The sequence below is a fragment of the Tamandua tetradactyla genome, chromosome 2, assembly GCF_023851605.1.
Source record: "Tamandua tetradactyla isolate mTamTet1 chromosome 2, mTamTet1.pri, whole genome shotgun sequence".
Classification (NCBI taxonomy): Eukaryota; Metazoa; Chordata; class Mammalia; order Pilosa; family Myrmecophagidae; genus Tamandua; species Tamandua tetradactyla.
In genome coordinates, this window is record NC_135328.1 from 206,638,161 (window position 1) to 206,658,623 (window position 20,463).

General features: G+C 50.9%; 1 protein-coding gene across 10 annotated transcripts in view; it reads left to right on the top strand.

The window, feature by feature from the left end:
- The window catches only part of TMCO4 (transmembrane and coiled-coil domains 4), a 134,501-nt gene extending 115,358 nt beyond the window's left edge, over nt 1-19,143 (top strand). For 7 of the 10 annotated variants that reach the window (XM_077151044.1, XM_077151042.1, XM_077151041.1 and 4 more), the window contains 3 exons: nt 2,882-2,999; nt 11,108-11,225; nt 18,065-19,143. In XM_077151044.1, coding sequence (XP_077007159.1) covers nt 2,882-2,999; nt 11,108-11,225; nt 18,065-18,445 — 617 coding nt within the window. In that variant the 3' untranslated portion in view covers nt 18,446-19,143. Of the gene's footprint in view, nt 1-2,881; nt 3,000-8,141; nt 8,357-11,107; nt 11,226-15,381; nt 15,485-18,064 lie in introns of those variants that run through there. The other 3 variants (XM_077151047.1, XM_077151049.1, XR_013171219.1) reach the window with 3 other exon arrangements.
- Nucleotides 19,144-20,463: the final 1,320 nt, after the last annotated feature.

The following is a 20,463-nucleotide window of genomic DNA, read 5'->3' on the forward strand; positions in this document are numbered from 1 at the left end:
CTGTGGCTCTTGAACTTGAAGGCAATTAAATGCAAATTGGATCCCTCCCCTCTGGTACATAAAATGTTTGAACAGTTATAAACTATAGAACTCTCTTAAGACCTTAAAATTCACAAGAAGAAAAGCTGATGATGCAGCAGGAATAAATCCAAACATGTTTTGGTGAACACTTACTGTCCCTACAACGAAAAGGTGGTTAGGTTAGGTTTTATATATTTATCTTGACCATGCTAAAAATTTTAAATGAAATTTTCAAAACCGTGGTTAGGCTATTTAAATATTACATTCCACTTTCTTTGGTTGGCCTTGAAAGGGCCTGAGAAAAGTGGGGGCTGCTCACTGAATCCGTATTATGATCCAAGGGAGTTGTTGTCTGTACCCAAGGAAGGAGCCTGCTTGACAAAAACCTAGGATATCAGTGAGAATTTTACGTCTTCTGCCTGACCCTCTCCTTTCCAGCAACTCCTACGCTTGCCTTAAATCCAGCGGCCTGCTCTTCTCTCCCCCACCACAGGCTTCTCCTCCTGGGCCTTCCCCTTCCCGAGAACAGGTGGTGGACTCTGACCCCCCACCAGGGTCTCCACTGCTTGGGGCTGCAATGATTCTTGCCGACTCCCCTCAGCTAAACAACCGTGCATTACCAAAAGCCCACCGCCTAGCTCGGCTGCTGATCTGGCACCGTGCAGAGTAAATCCCCGCTCGCAAGGAGTGCATCTGAGTGCTGGCAGAGGACGCAAGGGAAGGGGTCCAGTGAGGCAAAGCTATCAGCCATGCTTCGGAGAGGAGTAAATTTGCTTTTCCACTGCCTTGATTTGGCTGCACATTGGACTTTTTTATGAACTTCAACTGCTGGTCTCCATTCAAGGTCACAGGCAAAAACGTTTTTGGCCTTCTGTTCGGCAGCCACTTCCAGGATCCTCACGCTTGCTCGAGGCCACCCAGTCAGGAGTGCCCTTAGCTCACTGCCGCCGCAAGGGTCCCTGCCCTCCAGCCTCTGCTCCCATTGCTGAGGGCCAGTCCGTTCGAACCCCAAGTTCCCAGTGATAGCCAAGAAGGGACTCCCTGGAGAGCTTACCGGCTCCCAGGAAGGCCGTTCTGCTCGGTGGTTAGCCCCAAGAAGCATTAGTGACCATGCTTCCCTAAGGAGAATTCCCCCTGCCACCCACTTGCCTTCTCCATGCTTGATGTTCTTACTGCAAACAGCAGACAGAATGAATGGTCCCTGGGGCCCAGGGACCTGGCAGCTCTGGGTTCCAGTCCAGCTTTGAGTCTCACTGGCCATGAGATCTCAGACAAGCCTCAGTTTCCTCATCTGCCAAAGGAAGAGGTGGGAATAAAATCTGGTTGGTCACTAAGGGCCCTTTCAGCACATAAGCACCTGAGATAACCTTTACATGGGGTGAGGGTCGAGGAAGGTCTGGGTCCATCCTTGCAATTCAGTACAAACTATCATCTTACTGAAGCTTCAGATCCTTTTGCCAGAATATTATCTCCCTGGGTACAAAAGAGGGTGAAATCAGAATTCGTGGCCACAGAATCTTTTAACGTCAGAGCTGGAAGAGAACTCAGAGAGCTTGATACGGGGGTTCTTAGACTCTTGTTAGCCTGGAGTTCTTTATTCAGACAAACTGACCTGGAAGCCCAAAGGGAAAACAGGTAGAAGTGGAGTCACTCTAGTTAGAAAGCAGAGCCTAGAGGAAGCCAGAGCTGTCCCTCCAAGGCATTTACCCAGGGATGACACAGCGCACATGGCACCCTGAGATGCAGGGGAACCCAGAACTGTAAGAGAGATCTCTGTGCAGGGAGGCAGGGCATGGAGCAGCAAGGGGGCACACTAACTTCTGTGCACTCACCGTGCTGGGTTTTCCCACATCCGTGTAAAGACCCCGCAAGGCTGATGTCATTATCCTCTTTCAGGCTCAGAGAAGTTAAATGACTTGGCTGAAGCAGAGATTTGAACCCAGGGCTTTGAGACTCCAAAGCCCATACACTGGCTTTCCTGAGGGACAACAGTGTATTCACTCACCCATTCATTCATTCGTTTAAATATTGAGCATCAACTGTGTGCCAGGTGCTGTTCTACATTCTGACTGTACAGCTATGAATTAGGCATCCGCCCTCACTGCACCTCAATTTTAGAGGAGAAGACAGACAAGAACCAAGTGATGTGAAACAAGAGGAAAAATACAGCAGAGTCAGGTGATAGAGTGATGGGGGAGGGGTGCCCCTTCCATTGGTCTAGAGCTTCCCCAAGCATGGTCTCCATGCCCCTCTGTGAGCTGTTTGTTTCCAGTCTGCAATGAGATCAAATAAGTGCATCCTCTATTTCCATACTTGGTGAACAGTCTATGGACCAGCACTGGTTCCTGGACCACACTTTAAGCAGCACTGGCCTAAAATATTTCACAGTTTTACATCAGTGCAGCAGATCAGTGTACCCCCTGCTTTAGGACACATTCACCGCCAACTCCATGACACTCCCCACTTCCCACCAGGGCCCTCAGACGCTCCTAAAGACATCCTACCCAACTCCATGAACAGTTGCAAGCCTCATGGATGGTGGAAAGAGACCTGGGTTCAAACCCAGACAGTATCGCTTACCAGCCATGTGAGCTTCTAAAACAGGGATAATGATGCTTTGCAGGACTAGACCAGGCACGTGCGGGGCTTGCCCCAGGGCCTGGAACTAGCAAGTGGAAGCCCTAGTTACTATGCATGTGTGTGTGTGTGTGTACACGTGCTTGTGTGAATATACGCATGTGCACGTGGTGTATGTGTGTGTGTGTGTGTGTGACATCTCCGCCGCTGCTGACAAAGAGTGCCTCCCCAGGACCTTCTGTGGCCGGGGACACTGACATCTTTTCCTGGGGTCTCCCCCTAGATTGCCAAGGAATCATCGAGGATGTGGTCCTGCTGGGTGCTCCCGTGGAAGGAGAGGCCAAGCACTGGGAGCCTTTCCGGAAGGTGGTGTCTGGAAGGATCATAAATGGCTACTGCAGGTCTGTCACATCTCACACCAGTAGGGGGGTGGCCACACTTACTGAGCTCCCTGTGTGCCCAGGCCCTGTGCTGGGGACACAGATGCTTGCGGCCTGACCCCTGTCCTGGAGAATCCTGGACACCTGTGGGGCACTTATTAGGAGCCAGGTCCAGGCATACTCTAACTGGGGCACGTCCATCCCATAGGACCACTTGTCAGTGGGATAAAGATCCAGGAAGGGACTCCCTGTGCCAGGCCTGGGACCAGCTACATGACTCAGCATGACTGGAGCTGGAGAAGAGGGATGGGGCAAGTGGGACTTAAGTCTGAAAAAAAAAGATTGTCCCCCAATGGGAGGTCCTTAAATGCTGACTGGGAAGCTCATTTATTAGCTATTAGGCAGTGGAAGAAAGGGATTGGAAGCAAAGGGCCACTAGGCTGAATTTTGGGGCATTGCTTCAGGACAGGGGCAGGTGCTAGAACAGGACGCTGGCAGGGGGTGGGAAAGCCAGGACCCAGGCAGTGTGACAGACCCTCCAGGCAAGAGGCACAGGGCCTGGGAAGGAAGCCATCCTTGTTTGGAGTTTGAGAACAAGGACTTGCAGGGGTTTCAGCCCAGGCCACGACTCAGACTTTGGGGAAGGGAAGATGATGCAAGCTTCCACCAAGCCCTTAGGAGAGTTGGTCAGAGAAGGGGACCCATCCCTTCAGCCCCTGGATGCAGCAGAGGCTGGGAGACAGTGTTCAGGAGCACGCAAGTGGGACTCTCACAGCTATATATGCTGGCCTGTTCCTTCATCAGTTAAAGGGGAACAATGGAAGTGAAGCCCCTCCCCCGGGGCAGTGATGATGGTTAAATGGTACCCTGATTAAATGGTATGCCTGCTCTGTGAATGACAGGTTCTACTACTGTTTTATTATTATCCACTATTGGTACGAGCTTTTAGTGGGCACCAACCTCATGCCGGGCACTGTCCTGGGGCTACAATGGGGAACAAGACCAGGGCCAGCCCTCATGAAACCCAGAGTTCAGCAGGAAGGATAGTCAGGAAAACAGATGCGTAAAAGCTGATCTGCAACACCAGAATTCAAGACTCTTGGGAAACCAAAGGCTTTTCTCCTAAGTCTGTATACATCATCCCTTGTTGATTCAGAGCAAGTTTTGTACCATACGTTTCCTTCATGTGCATAAATGTATCTGTGTATGTCTGTAAAGGCACAGAAAGGTCTAGAAGAATTGCAACAAACTAATAATAGTGGTCACCCCTAAGGAGTGGAAATGGATTGGAAGAAGGGGTGAAAGAGACTAATTTTTAAAAGTAAGATGATGTTTAAAAGAAACAAAGAGAAAGGACAAAACTTTGGTGTCAGGCAATCCGAGTTAAAATGTGTGGTTTTGGGCAAACAACATCTCTGTGAATCTCAGTGCCCCCACTATAAAATGAGTTCATAGAGGTCTGGAAAGATCAAATGAGATTAGGTAGGAAACATGCAGCCCTCAGTCAGTGTCTAATATGGGCTAGAAAGTATAATTAGTATTATTGGGCATATTTGCATAGCACATGTTTTTTGGTACTTTTCATAAACAGCAAAGGAGAAAAATTAAAATTGCATGTGCACAGTATGAAAACAGCAAAATCTTATTAAACCCATCTGTTCTACTGAGAACCGGAGGCTAATAAGCTTGGTTTTCAATTATTTTATGAGATCCTAGGCTCTCTGTCCTAGAGAAAGGAGGAAGAAGAAAAAGGAAAAGGAGGAAAAAGGGAATGAGGATATAGATTTAAAATGACTGCAGTTCCTTGGTTAAATGAAGCACCAACCAGGAACTCCTGTTCTTGGCCTCCAGAAGCGTTTTAGTTGCCCAAGAACCTACCTACTTAAACATGGGAGGGAGCAGAATAGGGGGTTCAGGCCAATACCACCAAACCGTACAGATACATTTATAAATGTGTAATTTATGTTACTAAAGCTCTTTGCAAATCCGTTTGCTAATTTGAGCTCATCATGAATCCTGGAAACCAGCTAGGGTGGGAATGACCGCTCACTCTTGAGTTTCAGGGAGGAACTGAAGCCCAGAGAGAGGCAGGTAGCTCCCCAAGGTCACACAGCATAGCCAGTGGTTCTGAGCCCCAGAGGGACTCCTGAGAGCCCAAGGACTATCTACTCCTACTAGACTACTAGAGGCCACCAGGCAAGTCTCTGTTCCAGCTGCTGTGCAGGGAGGAGCCCTCCACAAGTAGCTCAAGGCCTGGTGGGCAAGCTGTGACCTCCAGCAGCCACAGTGGTGATGAACCAAGGGTTCATCTGAGTGGTTCATTCATGGTCACCTGGAGGACTCATAAACCATGGATTTCTGGGCCCCATCCCTAGACAGTCTCTGATTCAGTACATCTGGGCTCAGGGCCAAGAATTTGCCATTCTCTCAGGTTCCCAGGTGATGCTGATGCTGCTGGTCCAGGGACTTTGAGAACCATTGATTTAGAGAGACACAGCTTAGGCCTTGTACTGAGCCAGATTCCCCAGACAGCAAGCATCCATTAGCCCCCTTCTGTGGGCCATGCCCTCTCACGCCTTTGCTCCCTGGATGCTCAACAGAATGAGGAGAGACAGAACAGCCCAGAGCGAGTGAGGGCCAGAGCTAGGATTTGAACCAGGTCTCTCTAACCCTAAGTCTGTCCCCTCTCCTGAGTCCAATGCTGCTTCAAGACTTGAGAGAGATGATGGGGAAAGCAGCTGTAATTCAGTAGGGTGCACTGAATTGGTCTAGGCTATAAACGGACAAATGGTTTACCTTCCTTCAGTGTAGGCTATTTAGTTTTATCCCATACATGTCTTTATGTTTCATTTTCAAACCCATAGAAAAATTGAATGAACAGTGCAATGAACCGCATCCCCCTCAGTTAGATTTCCCCAGTAAACACCTTGCCACACCCACTGCGTCTCCACACATACCCATGCACATACATGCACCCCTTTCCTTCTTGTCCGGCCATCCAAAGCGGACTGCAGGTACCATGGCCTCCACGCCTAAATATCTCAGCATTCATCTCTCACAATCACCACCTGCAAAAGAAATTAACATTAACTCAGTAATATTAATCCAAAGTACAGTGACATTCAACTTTTGCCAGTTGCCCAAAGGGATCATTTATAGATGCATTTCCCCCCCAGCCAGGGGTCCCCTCTAGGCTCACATCCTGTATCAGGCAGTAACACCTTTTCTCTCCCCACACCCATGTGCCTCACCGCCCCACCCAGAATAGCCCCCTCTCCTCCCTTGCCCTGTGTGACATGAACCCTTGGGAGAGCCCAAGCCAGTTGTCCTGCAGAGTGTGCCAGTCCTGGATTCATCCGTTTCCTCCTAGCTAGATTCAGGGCAAAACATTTCCAGCAAGGACGCCAGTCATGTGTCCCTCCCACTGCCTTGCATTGGGAGGACATAATGCCAGCCTGTCCCATGTCACTGGGTACCACTTGGCTGATGAGGTATGGGTGGGGGCTCATAGTCCATCTGGCTCTCCATTGTAGCGGCACATATTTTTCTTTTGTAATTAAAGAGTAATCTGTGGGGGCCACAGACCAGGCGACTGTCCTATTCCCCAGCCTCTTTCCCCTGATGGGTTTAGCATCCAGTGTTGATCATCGTGGGAGGCATTTGTGCTTTTTATTAGTTTCTCTGCTTGAGAAAGCTGAAAATACAAAATGAAAGAGAATTTGGGATCTGTGGTTCAAGAAGCAGCATGGCTTAGGGGTACAAATGTGACCTCTCAGGCCCAGCGGACATGTGTCTCCACCCTGGCCCTGCCATTCGTTATATCCGGCTTTGAGCAAATTATTTCACCTCTGGAGCCCCAGTTTCCTTATCTGTGAAATGGAGCTGACCTAAGTGACAAACTCATCCCAGATTGCCCAGGACTTTTCCAGTTTTAGCACTGAAAGTCCTACATCCCAGTCAACTCTTCAGTCCCCAGCAGATGGGCATGGTAATTCATCCTGTCACCCCTCCTTGCAGGGCTTCTATGAAGAATAAATGAGAAAAGGCAGACAGAGTTGCTGACGATTAGAAATGGTGGACAGCTCAGTCCAGAGCAAGCCGGCCTGGGAAGGGGACAGAAGCGATGACCTCAGGAACAGGGAGGAGGACAGCCTCCTCCCTGATCTCTAAGAGCAGTGCCCTAAGACAGGGGTCACAAGACATTTTCTGTAAGGAGCTAGACAGTAAGTATATAGGCTTTGGGGACCACATATGGCCGTATTTTTTGTTGTTGTTTGTTTGTTTTTACAACTCTATAAAAATGTAGAAACCATTCTTAGCTCCTTAGAAATCAGGCAGAGAGCCATTCACCCACAGGCCTAGCTTGCCAATCCCCGCCCGCCCGCCCGGCATCAGTGCTTCTTGCACTTCAAGGTGTGCAGGAATCACCTGGGAATCCTGTTAAGCTGCAGGTGCCGGTTCAGGCAGTCTGGGGCAGGGGAGACTGCATTTCAGGCAGGCTCCCAGATGACCCTGATGCTGCTGGTCCCCAGACCACACCTTTTGTAGCACAGACATTAGAACTGCATTGTCCAGTATAGTTGCCACTGTGGCTACTTAAATTTAAGTTAAAACTAATGAAAATTAAATTTAAAATCTAGCTCCTGGGTGGCACAAGCTGCATTTCAGGTGGCTCTGTATTGGACAGCACAGGTCAGGAGCATGGTGAGGGAAGCCAGAAGTGACCTAGGCTATGAGAATAGATGCCATCTTCTGGGGCACACACCATGTGTGCTGGGCACTTTGCACACCTGCTATCATAATAAATATCATAATAAATACATCATATTGTGCTCCTGGCCCCATTTCACAGGTGAGGAAAGTGAAGCTCGGAGAAGCGTTGTGACTTGTCCTGACTCACACAGCTGGCCGGGATCTGAACCAGTCCTGTCCAACCAGCCAGGCATCACCCAGAATTCTTCACAGTCCACCGCCTCCTTCCCTCGCTTTCACATCCCTGTCTAAATTCCACATGCAGACCAGAGCCATGGGTGCGAGTCCCTTACCAGCCAGAGCGGCTATTCTTCAGCAAATTGGTGTACAGTCGAATTAGGTTGACACCTCCAGTAGTCATCCATCAACCCATTCATTCATTCATTCATCCAATAGTCCTTTTGTACCAAGGTCATGCCAGATGCTTGGGATTCAGCAATGACTAAGGCACGGTCCCGCCCTCAAGGAGTTCCCCAGCTAGGGGAGGACACACAGCAAACGCCATAAGAGGAGCATGTGCCAGCACAGAGGCACACAAGGAGCGAGGGATTCACCCTGACAGAGTGGAGAGCTCAAGGAATACTCCTTCGACAAGGCGACATCCCAGCTGGGATTTGAAGGGATGGGTAGGTACCTCCCAGGGACTAAGAAGAGGAGGCCCAGCAGGAGAGGCCACACCACACAAAAAGGCCCAGAAGTGTAAGGGTACAACAGCAGTGATGGAGCAAACAGGCGAGGCCAAGGGGAAGCAGGAAGTGAGAAGCACACCTGAGGCTGCCTGAGCACACGGTCTACGCTCTATACGTGCACTGTTTTCCCACCAACCCCGGGGGAGGCATGTGGCTCAGGGGGTAAGCCCAAGGCCACCCAGCCAGGAACTGGCAGACTTGAACCTGGCACTGTGTGATCCAGAGATCTCGCCCACCTTAGCAAGGGAGGCTGGCACAGCTGGAAAAGGGTCTCGAATGCCAGGGAAGGCCCTAGTGTTTTGCTCAGCACAATCAAATGGATACAGAACCTTCTTCCGTATGTGTTCCTTTTCTGAACCTAAATGTGTAAATAAGTGTAAGTGGCATTTTAAAATTTTGTCAGAATTATAACAGAAATTATTTGGTGGGAATGAGGCTGCCTTTGCTATTTATAACTATCTATATTGGTAACATCTACAAACCATCCACATACCCAGTGTTTGACACGCATCAGTGTTAAGATCAGTTCATTAAAATAACTTGACTTACTCCAAAGTAAAACTCCTAAAGATCTAAGTCAATCTCCCTTCCTCTCCTTCCTCATCCATTCTTAGCGACAGTGCTTCTTGGGCCCTGAATATTATGATAATTATAGGAACTGGAAAGTACTGTTCCCTAGAGAGTTAAGGAATTTTCTAGAAGAGAAAACCTGCAGGCAGTGGGGAGCCATGGTTACCTTCCAAAAGGGGAGGTGTTTTCAGAAGGTCACAGGGGCTCAGGAACAGGGAGAACATCTCATTCATCCACGTTGCGGGGAAAACCTGATCTTGGGGCTGGAGCAGAAGAGACAGACATGAGACATTATTTGGGGGTTGGAAGTCGGGGCAGAATCAGCAGGACTTGGTGGTAAGTTGGCATGGAGGGAGGGGGCTAAGACATTCCCCAGCTGGTTTCTGCTTGGGAAACTGCACAGATGGTAGTGGAGAACAAGTCGGGGCTGGTGAGCCCAGCTCATGATACTGCAGGAGAGTCTGGACTGGGCTTCTCCACTCTGGGCCCCAGTCTTTCTAGCAGCTTCCAGCATTGCAACACCCATGTCCCATTGTGGTCAGAGACCACAGAGGCTCAAACCTGGGACGCACCCTGGAGAGCACCACCACCTCCCAGGGGCCCAGGCAGTTGAGGCACTTGCCCCTGGTCACACACAGGATTTATGGCAGGACTGGGACTTGAGACGGACTCCCTCCTGATTCTCAGTGCATTCTAACCCCATGCACTATGGGGGAAGGCCCTCTATCAAATAAACAAATATACAAAAATAATGGACTCAAGTTCCCATGCAAACCAAAGTCAGAATTGGGGGAACCAGTTCCAGGAGACAGCCAGATAAGTTTAAGTCCCGGATACAGAACTGACCACATGCATGCATTGCTGAAGCAATGCAGCCCAAGCACACAGCCCTTGGATGGCCCAGCTGACCCCAAGGATAAGATTCAGGGTTTCAGTCGGGGGCAGGGGGCTAACATGTGGGCCCCTCAGACCTTCCCTTCCATGGACAGTGCTTGTTGATTCCAAGGAAATGGGTGGCAGAGGGCCTGGGGTTATTTTCTCTGACTAGTATGGAATAGGTAGTTGGAGAAGGGAGAGGATGCGTGGAGTGGGCCACCCATGCCTCCTCAGAGATAGATGGGTATGAGCAGGAAGGACCTACAGGCCAGACCAGGCTGTCCTTGGAAAGCAGGACTGGTCCCTACAGCTCAGAGATAGGCGACTACCTTAGTTTCCCAGCTGCACTGACAAATATCACACAGTGGATTGGCTTAAATGCTGGGAAATTATTGACTGTTGCCTCCTGAGGCTAGAAGGCTTGCTTCCATCTAGGGTGGGTAGCTTTTTGGCTGGCCAGAAATCCTTGGGTTCCTTGGCTTTCCCATCACATGGTATGTCTCCCCCTTTCTCTTCTGGGTACCATGGACTTCCTGCTTCTGCTCCTCCAGGAAGGTTTCTCTTCATAAAGCCTCCGGAGATAGGTTTAAGGCCCAGCCTCATATAATTAAAAATAATGTCTTGAAAAGGTCGTATTTATAATGGGTTCACACCCACAGAAATGAATTAAGATTAAGAACATGTTTTGTTTTGTTTTCTCCTGGGGTGTAGAAGTGCCCACAGTGACATGGACCCCACAGAGCCTGTCTGCCCCCACTCCCCTAAGGAAGACCTTTCCCCCTTCCCCCCGCTGCCTTTCTTTCCTATCCCACAGAGCCCCCAACCCTAGAGAACTGGAAACCTCTCCCTAGCTGAGAGCAGCTCTCCTGAGCAACATGCTGACTTGTTGAGAACTTTACCCCAGTTTCCTCATTCATTCATTCAACAGATATTCAACTAGTGAGCACCAGGCATAGTTCTTGGCTCTTGAAACCCAATAGGGAACAAAACAGACAAAAACCTTGCCCTTGCAGAGCTAAAGCATCTGCCCAAGACAGTGGTCGTAGGGCCACATGTAAAACCCTAGCCTGGCACACAGGAAGTGCTCCCAGCTGGTGGCGCTTCCGCTGTCGTCATCGTCCATGGTGCAGTTGGGACCCTGGTGTCCGCAGAAGCTCTAGGCCCACTGGGCTTCCTGGGAAGCAGGTGGACCCACCCTGACCTCGGCCTCCCCGGCGCTGACGCTCCCTTCTCCATTCACAGGGGAGACTGGCTGTTGAGCTTCGTGTACCGCGCGTCCTCGGTGCAGCTGCGCGTGGCCGGTCTGCAGCCTGTGCTGCTGGAGGACAGGAGGGTGGAGAACGTGGACCTGTCCTCGGTGGTGAGTGTCAGTCAGCCCCCCCAGAGAGAACTTTGTAGCCAGGCCCTCTAGACTTTGTGTCTGCTCCTCTCGCGGCCTCTGGGACTGGCATTGTCCTCCCTCCACCTCTCACAGATTGGGAAAACAAGGCTTAGGAAAGTTCATGGTGCACAACTAGCAGTCAGCGAGACTGGGTTGGGCCACCGGAGCCCATGCTCTGGCCCCCACGTCACTGCCCACCCGCACTCTCCTGCCCTGAGGACCAGTCAGGACAGTCTGTTTCTCCTGGAAAGTGACCGGGACAACCAGAGTTTGGACATGGAGGGATTCAGGCAAGTCCCAGAAGCACCTGGTAGCCAGGCTGCAAAATAACAGGGTGCAGAGCCCACAAAGTGTGTCCTGAGGATTCCCATCTCAGAATTGTCTGGAGGTTTATATAAAATGCACGTCCTGGGGACCTCTACCCAGACCTAAATCAGTCCCTGGAGGTGGAGCCTGCAAGTGTGCATTTTAAACACACTCGCAAGGAGTCTTATGCATCTAAGACTAGGCCAGAACACAGGTGCACATGTTTAAAATAATTATTGCAGGGAATGTGGGGGGAGGGGGCCAGCCTGGGCAGTCCCTAGATCTGCCTTACAGGCTGGAAGGAGTTCTGTCTACCTGCCAAGTACCTATCATAGGGAGTTCATAGCTCTGGGTAAGGAGTCAGCTCTACGTTCACATCCCCTTTGTAAAGATGAGATCACTGAGACATAGAGAGGCTAGAGGACTTGCCCAAGGTCACATGGCTGGAGTGTGGCCAAGCCAGGACTTAGTCCCAGGTCTGAAGCCAATGGACATAGGCCCGGCTTGGGTGGACATGAGAAATGGTGAGAGATGTGCCTGGTAGCAGGGGAGGATGACTGCAAGCAGCTGTTACATCCAAAAGCAGACTCTGGCCAATGGAAAGCCTCGGGACGTGGGGGGCCCCAGGAGAACAGAATTGTGGTTTCTATTATTACCTGGTCAGCTACGATTTATCAAGTGCCAAGCACTGCCCAAGCATAACCCAGTTCCCCTGGGTTCCATAATGGGAGCCTGAGCTGGGCCATCCTGTCTGACAGCAGAAAGAGCAGACGCCTCACTGGGCATCTGAAGGACCCCTGGGGCAGGGGGCTCTGGCTTCTCCCTTCTTCAGCTTCAGTGACTGTCCACCCCTTCCCCGCCACCCCTGCTGACCGTGGTGGTGGGCAGAGCTTGACACCTCGATGCCCCAGCATGGCTGACACTGGCCCAGCATGTTTATAGAAACTTGATAAACGTTTGAAGATAACATAGGGGAATTCTAGCACGAAAAACACTTAAAATCAAAACTTTATCACGCACTGCTGCCCCTAAAATCCATGGGCCATACTCTTTCCCAGACACCCCTAGGCCTCTCACACAGCCTCCAGGCTATTGGGCCACATCATCCTCGCCCCTGACTTTTCTCCCCCAAACTGCCAGGGTCCCAAAGCACAAATCCAGAGGGTCACTCCGGAAGCTGCCCCATGCCTTCCTTCCTAGCTGGTGCTGGCCCAAGAAGAAGAGGCTCATTCCAGACTCATTCTGGACATGTCCACTCATGAAACTGATCACTTCTGGTTAGAGACAGCCTTCCCCAGGACTTTCTCCCCTTCCAGCCTCAGACACTTTGAAGATCGTCTTCACCCTTGATACATTTGCCTCCTCTGATGTAAACCTGACTGCAGCCCCATCTAGTAGGTTTTAGGCACCCCCATGTCACTGATGGGAGACTGAGACCTCAGAGAGTGAGCTCACACAGCCAGAGTCAAAGCTCCAGACCGAGAAGCCAGGTCCAAAGCCTGTGCTGTCCCCTCCCTGCAGGAGTGAGGCCTGCTGGGTGGCAGAATAGGAACCACAGACTTGGAGCTGTCGCCTCCTGACCCTGACCACGGGGTGCTGTCCATTTGAGGGTCTCTGAACCCCGACGAGGGGACAGGGAGCAGTGACTGTGCTTCCCCACCCTAAGAGTCTCCCTCATGCCAGAGGAATCAAAATGGAACAGCCGAAAACTCCTTTTAAGTGAAATGTACGAGGTCTTGTTTCTGCCCAGGGAAGTCGCTGAGGGGACATGATAGGAAGGGCGTAGCTTTTGGTGCCAGAGAGACCTGGCTCAGAATGCCGGTGCCACCTCTGGTGTACCAGCTGTGTGGCGTTGGACTAATTACTTAACCTCTCTGTCCCTCAGTTTTCTCATCTATGAAATGGGGAGATCACCTGCCTTCCGGGGCAGTGCATATAAAATGCTTAGCATGTCGTTCTTGCCTCTCCTGCCCTTACCACCACCTTCAGCTCCTTCGCCTTGGGATGGGCGGCTTCCTCGCCCTCTCTCCCTCTTTAGACTGTCATCCTGTCAGCTTCCCAGCTCCTGCCTGGATAAAGATAATAGCTCTTTATCACATTAGGAGCACATCACAGAAAGCAGTGCTTTCCTCTTCTGGGTAATTAGAGGTAATTAGCATTGCCTTTGTGCCGCCCTCCTGTTTTCTTTGAAAAATCTTGCTGGAGGAGAGGTCGCTGGCAGAGAAAAGAGTTTTCTTTACTGCTATTGGGGAAAGTAGAGACACAGGTCCTCTCCCCTGCTAGAGCGGAAAGGGCAGGGATCTTTGTGACTCAGCCCAGACGTCAGTCACCTGCCCCACACTTGGCCTGAGGTGGCTCCTGATCAAGGGACAAGCCTGAGCCTAAGCAGGTGAGGGGCTGACATATCTCAGGCAGGTGGGCTCCAGGTGAATGAAGCAAAGGCCAGGTTGCCTTCCTGCCTTGCAGCCTCTCTGGTGTGAGCACTGGCTTCCTCCAGGTGGGGAGACCTAACACCCCAGAGTTCCTATGGACCAGAGGCAGAGCCCAGGGCAAACTCTTCCCGTCCCAAAAAGAAATGCCATTTGGCTTCTAGAATGCAGCATAGGTTTGGCACAAGGTAGCTACTCAATAACAATAGTAATAGTAATAATAATACCAATAGCCAGTATTTCTATCCCAGGCACTACTCTACATGCGTTTTACCTCATTTGGTCCTCATGACAGTCCCATGGAACAGGCAGGACTCCATTTTACAGATGGGGAAACTGAGGCTGCAGGAGACTACAGAGCAAGGGAGTGGTAGAACCATGAGCCTGGAGGACCTACTTCAGGGCCTGGGCTCCTAACCACTGCATCCGTTCTGCCCACGGCCATGCACGCGGAGCTCCAGCCAGCGGCCTCTAACTCCACATAAACTTACATGCACATGAGCTCATTGAATCCTCACAACCAGCTCTGCAGTGATTGTCTTTATTAGCCCCACTTTACAGATGGGGAAACTGAGGTCCTAGAGGGGAAGGACCCCTTGGAAGGAGTTGTAGGGGCTTGGAAGGAGTTGTAGGGGCAAGCCGATGTGTGCCCCCCCTGCAGGAAACAGGAAGTCCTGAGGCCAATTCATACCTGTGTGTATCCACAATGCACTGGGCTACGGCTGGGGAGAAGAGGCAAATTAGCAGTGGTTCCTGCGCTCTGGGAGCCCAGGGTCTGCAGAGAACATGGAGTGAGTGAGGTTGAGTGTGTGCATCTACTGGTTATACACAGAGGCTGGGGAGCACCAGGGAGGACCCCTAACCAGTGTGAGAAGGTCAGATCCCATGGGATCTGGACAGGTGGCAGGTTTCAATCAGGACAGATGTCACAGGCTGAACTCTCTATCCAACAGCAGCCAAGCCAGAACTTTCCGCTGCTAAGAAAAAATTATTTTTCCCACCCACCTGTTCTCACATCCCTCTGGCAGACTTTACAATTGAAACTCTTCTGCCAACGACCTCTCCCTCTGGATCTTTGCAGAATGGCAGCTCAGAGACTGGTTTGGCTAAAACACAGGCCAGCTGGTCTCCGAGGAGAGCTATAGCTGTGCATTCTAGAATAGCTGCATGGTGGAATTCCCACCTGGAATCAGCTCAGCCAGTGGCCATGAGCACCTCCCTTCCTTCCTTGCCTGCTGTTTCCATGCAGCCCTGGTGCCAGCCTTCCATCAACATGAAAAAGTTTTAAGAAGGTAGTTCTTATTTGTCCCTGCAGGCTAATGTTCTTAACAGAACTTAAGAATTAGGCTCCCAAATGGAACAGCCCAGCTAACTCCCTACTCTCCATCCCCTCCTTCCAGGGAGATGAAAGGAGGGGAGCTCGTATTAATGGAACACCTACTATGTGCCAGGGACTGTGCCTTGTGATATGTATGTATTATTTCTTCCCACCAACCCCATGAGGTGGGTATCACCAGCTCTAATTGGGCAGTGTCCCTATTTAAGTGTTTTGGGTCATTTGCAGACCATAATAGTAAGAGGTAGCATGTACGGGGCTCCATGAAGTGTCCGGCCCTTGAACTCCTTGTGGCAGACATTCAAGCTAGGATCCGTAATCCTCATTGTGCAGATGGGAAGCTGGGGTTCAGAAAATCCTTAATGACTTGCCCGCTCACTTTGTGAGTAAGAGAATCATGGCTGGAGCCCTAGGTTCTCGGATTCCAAACTCAGGTGCTTTCTAGTACCGTGGTGTCAGAGGGCTCTGCCCCCCACCTCGACCTCCACCTCAACCCAGGGACCCAGAGTGCCACTTAGGGGGGGGTGTGTGTATTCTCACTGGAGGATGTTTAAAAACATTTGTAAGAAGGGAGCAAGAAGTAGGCAGGTCCTGGACATGAGAAAATAACCAAACTGCACAGGGAATTATCTTACTGTGTTCTTGAAAATTCATTTGAATAACCCAGTGTGACTCATGATTCAGATGGAAATGCAGATCTTACCAGCCCAGTCTTTGTATTCATTCCTGACGTTCCCAACATAGCCTCCCCAGTGTTTTCCTGCCTGCCTTTAAAATAAAAACCTTCTCCTTCAGCCTTAAAGCAATGCCCTATCTTGTGTTTGCCTTTGGCACTAATGACAGCCCCTAGACTGCCTGGGAAGAGCACAACGCTCCATTTCAGGGAGCAGATCTGAGCTAAGCAGCCTCCACAGGCAGCAGATCAGACACAGCCCAGTGGCTTTGCTCTCCACATGCTGTGTGTCATCAAGACAACCACTGCTCCTCTCTGGGCTTCACTTTCTTCATCTGTAAAATGAGAAAGATCTTTAAATTTCTCCCCCCAACCCCCACTGACTTTCTATGAAAGAACACAGGCTCTAGAGACAGAACTATATTCAACTCCCAACTCTGGTACTTTGTAGCCAAATAACTTGGGACAAGTCACTTAACCTCTCTGTGGCCTGGGGTCTTCATCTATAGAGTGGCAGTTAGCAGCCGACACTTGTCAAGAGTGTCCAATAAGCTCATTTGCCACAATATATTAAGGCCCTACTGTATTAGTTAGGGTTCTCTAGAGAAACAGAATCAACAGGAAATATTCATAAATATAAAATTTATAAAAGTGTCTCATGTAACCGAGGGAATGTAGAGTCCAAAAACTGTAGGGCAGGCTGTGAAGCTGATGATTCTGATGGAGGGTCTGGACGAACTCCACAGGAGAGGCTCACCGGCCGAAGCAGGAAGAGAGCCTGTCTCTTCTGATCCTCCTTAAAAGGCTTCCAGTGATTAGATTCAGCATCACTCATTGCAGAAGACATGCCCCTTGGCTGATTACAAATGCAGTCAGCTGTGGATATAGCCAACGTGCTCATGATTTAATTCTATGAAATGTCCTCATAGCAAAAGGCAGGCCAGCACTTGCCCAACCAGATAAACAGGTACTACCACCTGGCCAAGTTGACACACGAACCTGACCATGACACCTACCATATGTCAGGTATTGTCTGTTACTATAGTTAGGCATCAGGCATTCCAGTCGCACTCCTACTTTGCACTTACCAACACATGCCAACACAAAAGATGGGGGTCTTTCTATTCTATGAGACGGGTGGCAGGCACTCCTGAGTCCTTGGCCCTTACCTTAGTTAAGATTCAGCTCCATAACAGAGGCCCAGCTAAAAGAGTGACTCTGTAGTCTTCTGGGACTCAAATTCCCTCTGCCATGCTGTTCTGCCTTTCTTAGCAGGCCAGTGCATGGCCCAAGATGGCTGCTCAAGCTATGGCTATCACATCTGAATTCCAGCTAGGAAGAAAGAGGAAATGGGAGGATAAGAACACCTCCCCTTTTAAAGAAACTTCCAAGGAGCACCACATAACAATATTGCTTCATCTCATTGGCCAAAACTTGTCACAAGGCCGTATCTAGCTGCAAAGGAGGCTCAGGCTGTGCCCAGCTATAAATGGGAGTTCTTGTGAGTAGGGGAGAAGCAAGAGAGTGGATTTAGAAGATACTTTGCAGTCTGCTCCATCTTTCTATTTTCGATTTCCTGGGAGAACCATTGTGTGAAGCATTTTTCTGGCATCATCTCCTTTTACCTCATAGCAACCCTCTGGTGTAGCTGCTATTACTGTCCCCGTTTTACAGCTGAGACAACAAAGGGGCAGAGGGAGAAAGGGAGAGAGGTTGTTCCCACAGCCAGTGAGCAGCAGAGTCCTCCCACCACAATCTAAAGCCACCGGCAGGAAAGGAGATCAGTGCCACCACCCCAACTTTCTGTCCGTCAGGAGACTCCTACCTCCCCCAGAGGACCCAGATTTTTTTAGAGAAACTTCCTTATCTTTATTTTGTAAGTTCTAGAACAGCCTTCGACCTAGAGGCTTCTCACACCACACTGGATCTGAGAAGCAGTGAGAGTTAGAATTTGGAGAGCTTAGGCTGAGGCCGCTGAAGGAGGAGGGAAGCCCAGGAGCTAAGCTTGGGTCCCTGGGGAGGGTTGGGCCTCACCCCCCCCCGACCGTGGCCCTCATTCACTCTCCTCCTGCAGGTCAGCGGCCACTTGGACTACGCCAAGCAGATGGACGCCATCCTGAAGGCTGTGGGCATCCACACCAAGCCAGGCTGGGACGAGAAGGGTCTCTTGCTGGCTCCAGGCAGCCTGGTCCAAGAGGAGCCTCGCCAGGGGACAGCCACTGCCTCATCAGGCAAAACCACCAACCAGGCGGGGCCGGCCCAGGGCCCCACGCCCAAAGCGGCCACAGCCACTGACCCCAGCCAAGCCCAGATCCCAACAGGACTGGACCAAACTGAAAGGGCCTCCCCTCCTGGGACTCCCAGCCCCACCGAGAGCCCCCATGCCTGCAGCCATGGCGTGGGCCCCAACCCACTGGGCTGCCCCGACTGTGCCAGTGAGGCCCAGGAGCCCTAGTCAGAGAGCCGAGCTGTCTTCCCAGCTATCTATATGCAACTCTCATCTCCTCCATCGGGTACCCCCAAAGGACCTCTGAAGGAGCGTACCTTCCAGAAGTGCCTTTCCTAAATTGAAGGAACTGAAGTTGGAAGGAGGGGGAATTGTAGGAAGAAACTTTCCCTCCCTAGGGAAACAAGACCAGAGACCTGAAAAGTCAACCCACCTCCATTCAGGAATTGAAACCAGTTGTGGGCTTCAGGTCCCAACTAGGGGGTCTGACTGTCCATCAGGAGGACCAGGGGTCTCTGGGATGGCCCCCACACCACCACTCTGCCCAGGCTGCGGGAAAGCCAGGTGTCTGCCTGCTCTTCCTTCCATACTCCAGGGTTGCCCATAGCACACATGCCTCCTACTGGCTCCTCCAGGGCTCCTGGGGGTGATCCCAGAGGCCAGACCATGTGCTGGTAGGAAGCAGGCAACTTAATTTCTCTGTTCTTGAGAGAGCTGGATCTGCCACAACAGCCGTGCAGGCTGTACATTGCACAAGTACCAGGGGTGTCAGTCACATAACTGAGGTGAATGGTGCCCCTGGATATAGTTGTGACAGCGCATGGGGAATAAATGCTGAATCAGCATTCACTGTGTGTGGTAGCTGGGCCTGGTGTCCCCACAGCAGCAACAGGAATGATAACAATAATCATTATAGTAAATAATAATGACAGCTACCAGTTTTTGATTATTTACCACATACCAAATGCTTATAGGCATCGTGTCAGTTGACCCTCATGACAACCCTGTGAGGTAGGTACAGTTATTGTCTGCATTTTACACTGGGGAAAACTGAGGTTCAGAGAAGCCAGGTAACTGTTCAAGGTCACCCCATCTGGTCAGTGGTAGAGCCAAGTCTCCAACCCCAGTCAGTTGGACTCCAAAGCCCAAGCTTTTAGATGTAGCTTTTATCTACATCCATGGGGCCCTTCCCTTCTCTTCCTCCCACTGTCCATGAATGGCAGGGCCAGAGATCATTCTCCTCCCTTGTGCGGATGGGGAACGCAGACGCAGGCGGAGAAAGTAAGACGGGCTCTGAAATGGGGGGAGCAATGAGTCATAGAGCACTGGAGCCAGATCATCTGTCCTCAGCGGTGCATGTCATTGGGTCATTCGGTAAATATTTACAGAACTCCTGAGGCAGCTATTCCAACCTGCTCATAACGCATGGAAGGCCAAGGCCCCGAGAAGGGAAATGACTCTCCTGAAGTCCCAAAGCGAATAAATTCGGGGCAGAGTCTGGACCAGAACACAGTGGGAAGGTTTGGTCTCTTCCCACTACAACGGCTGCGTTGCAAGCCCCAAGTGGCCCCTCGAGTGAATGCAGTCCACACCGAAGTCACAGCCCTCAGCTAGTGTTTATTGAGGGTCACTCGGGCGGGCCTGGGGGCAGAAGGGAAGCCCCATGAGCACCACGGCCTCTCTGTGGCCAGGGCCAGAGTTGAGTCGAATCAGCACCAAGGAGAGCACCGGGCCACAGTGTAGGGACCCCTGGGAGTTGAGTTGATGAAACTTTGATGGGGAGTGGTTTAAAAAAGCAAACCTCAGTCTGAAAAGGAACCCATATAGGTCAACTGTGGGGACCAAGAGCCCTTCACACCCATCAAAAACAGGTCCTACCTGCCTGCCTGGTGGCCCTAACCCAAGCCAGGAGCAACTTCTTGTCAACTCTGCCCTGCTCATCTGAGTGACCACTGACCCCCAGAAGGCCAGAAGGAAGTGACCCAAGGGGCTGGCTCAGTCTCCTTCAGCAGCTTCCCTCCTACATCATGGAAGCCTGGGTAGATGAAAGCCCATCCCTGATGTTGAGGAAGAAACATCCAGCTGCCCCTCTGCTCCCAGCAGGTGCACTGCAGCAGCTTGGGAGCTGGAGGGTCCCTGAGGGAAGGGACCCCCACCCAGCACCCAGAAAAAGGTTTGGGGAACCAGAGTCAGGTTGCGGGAAACTGGGCTGAGGCTGAGAAGGAAGAGGGAAATGTCAAAAGAAC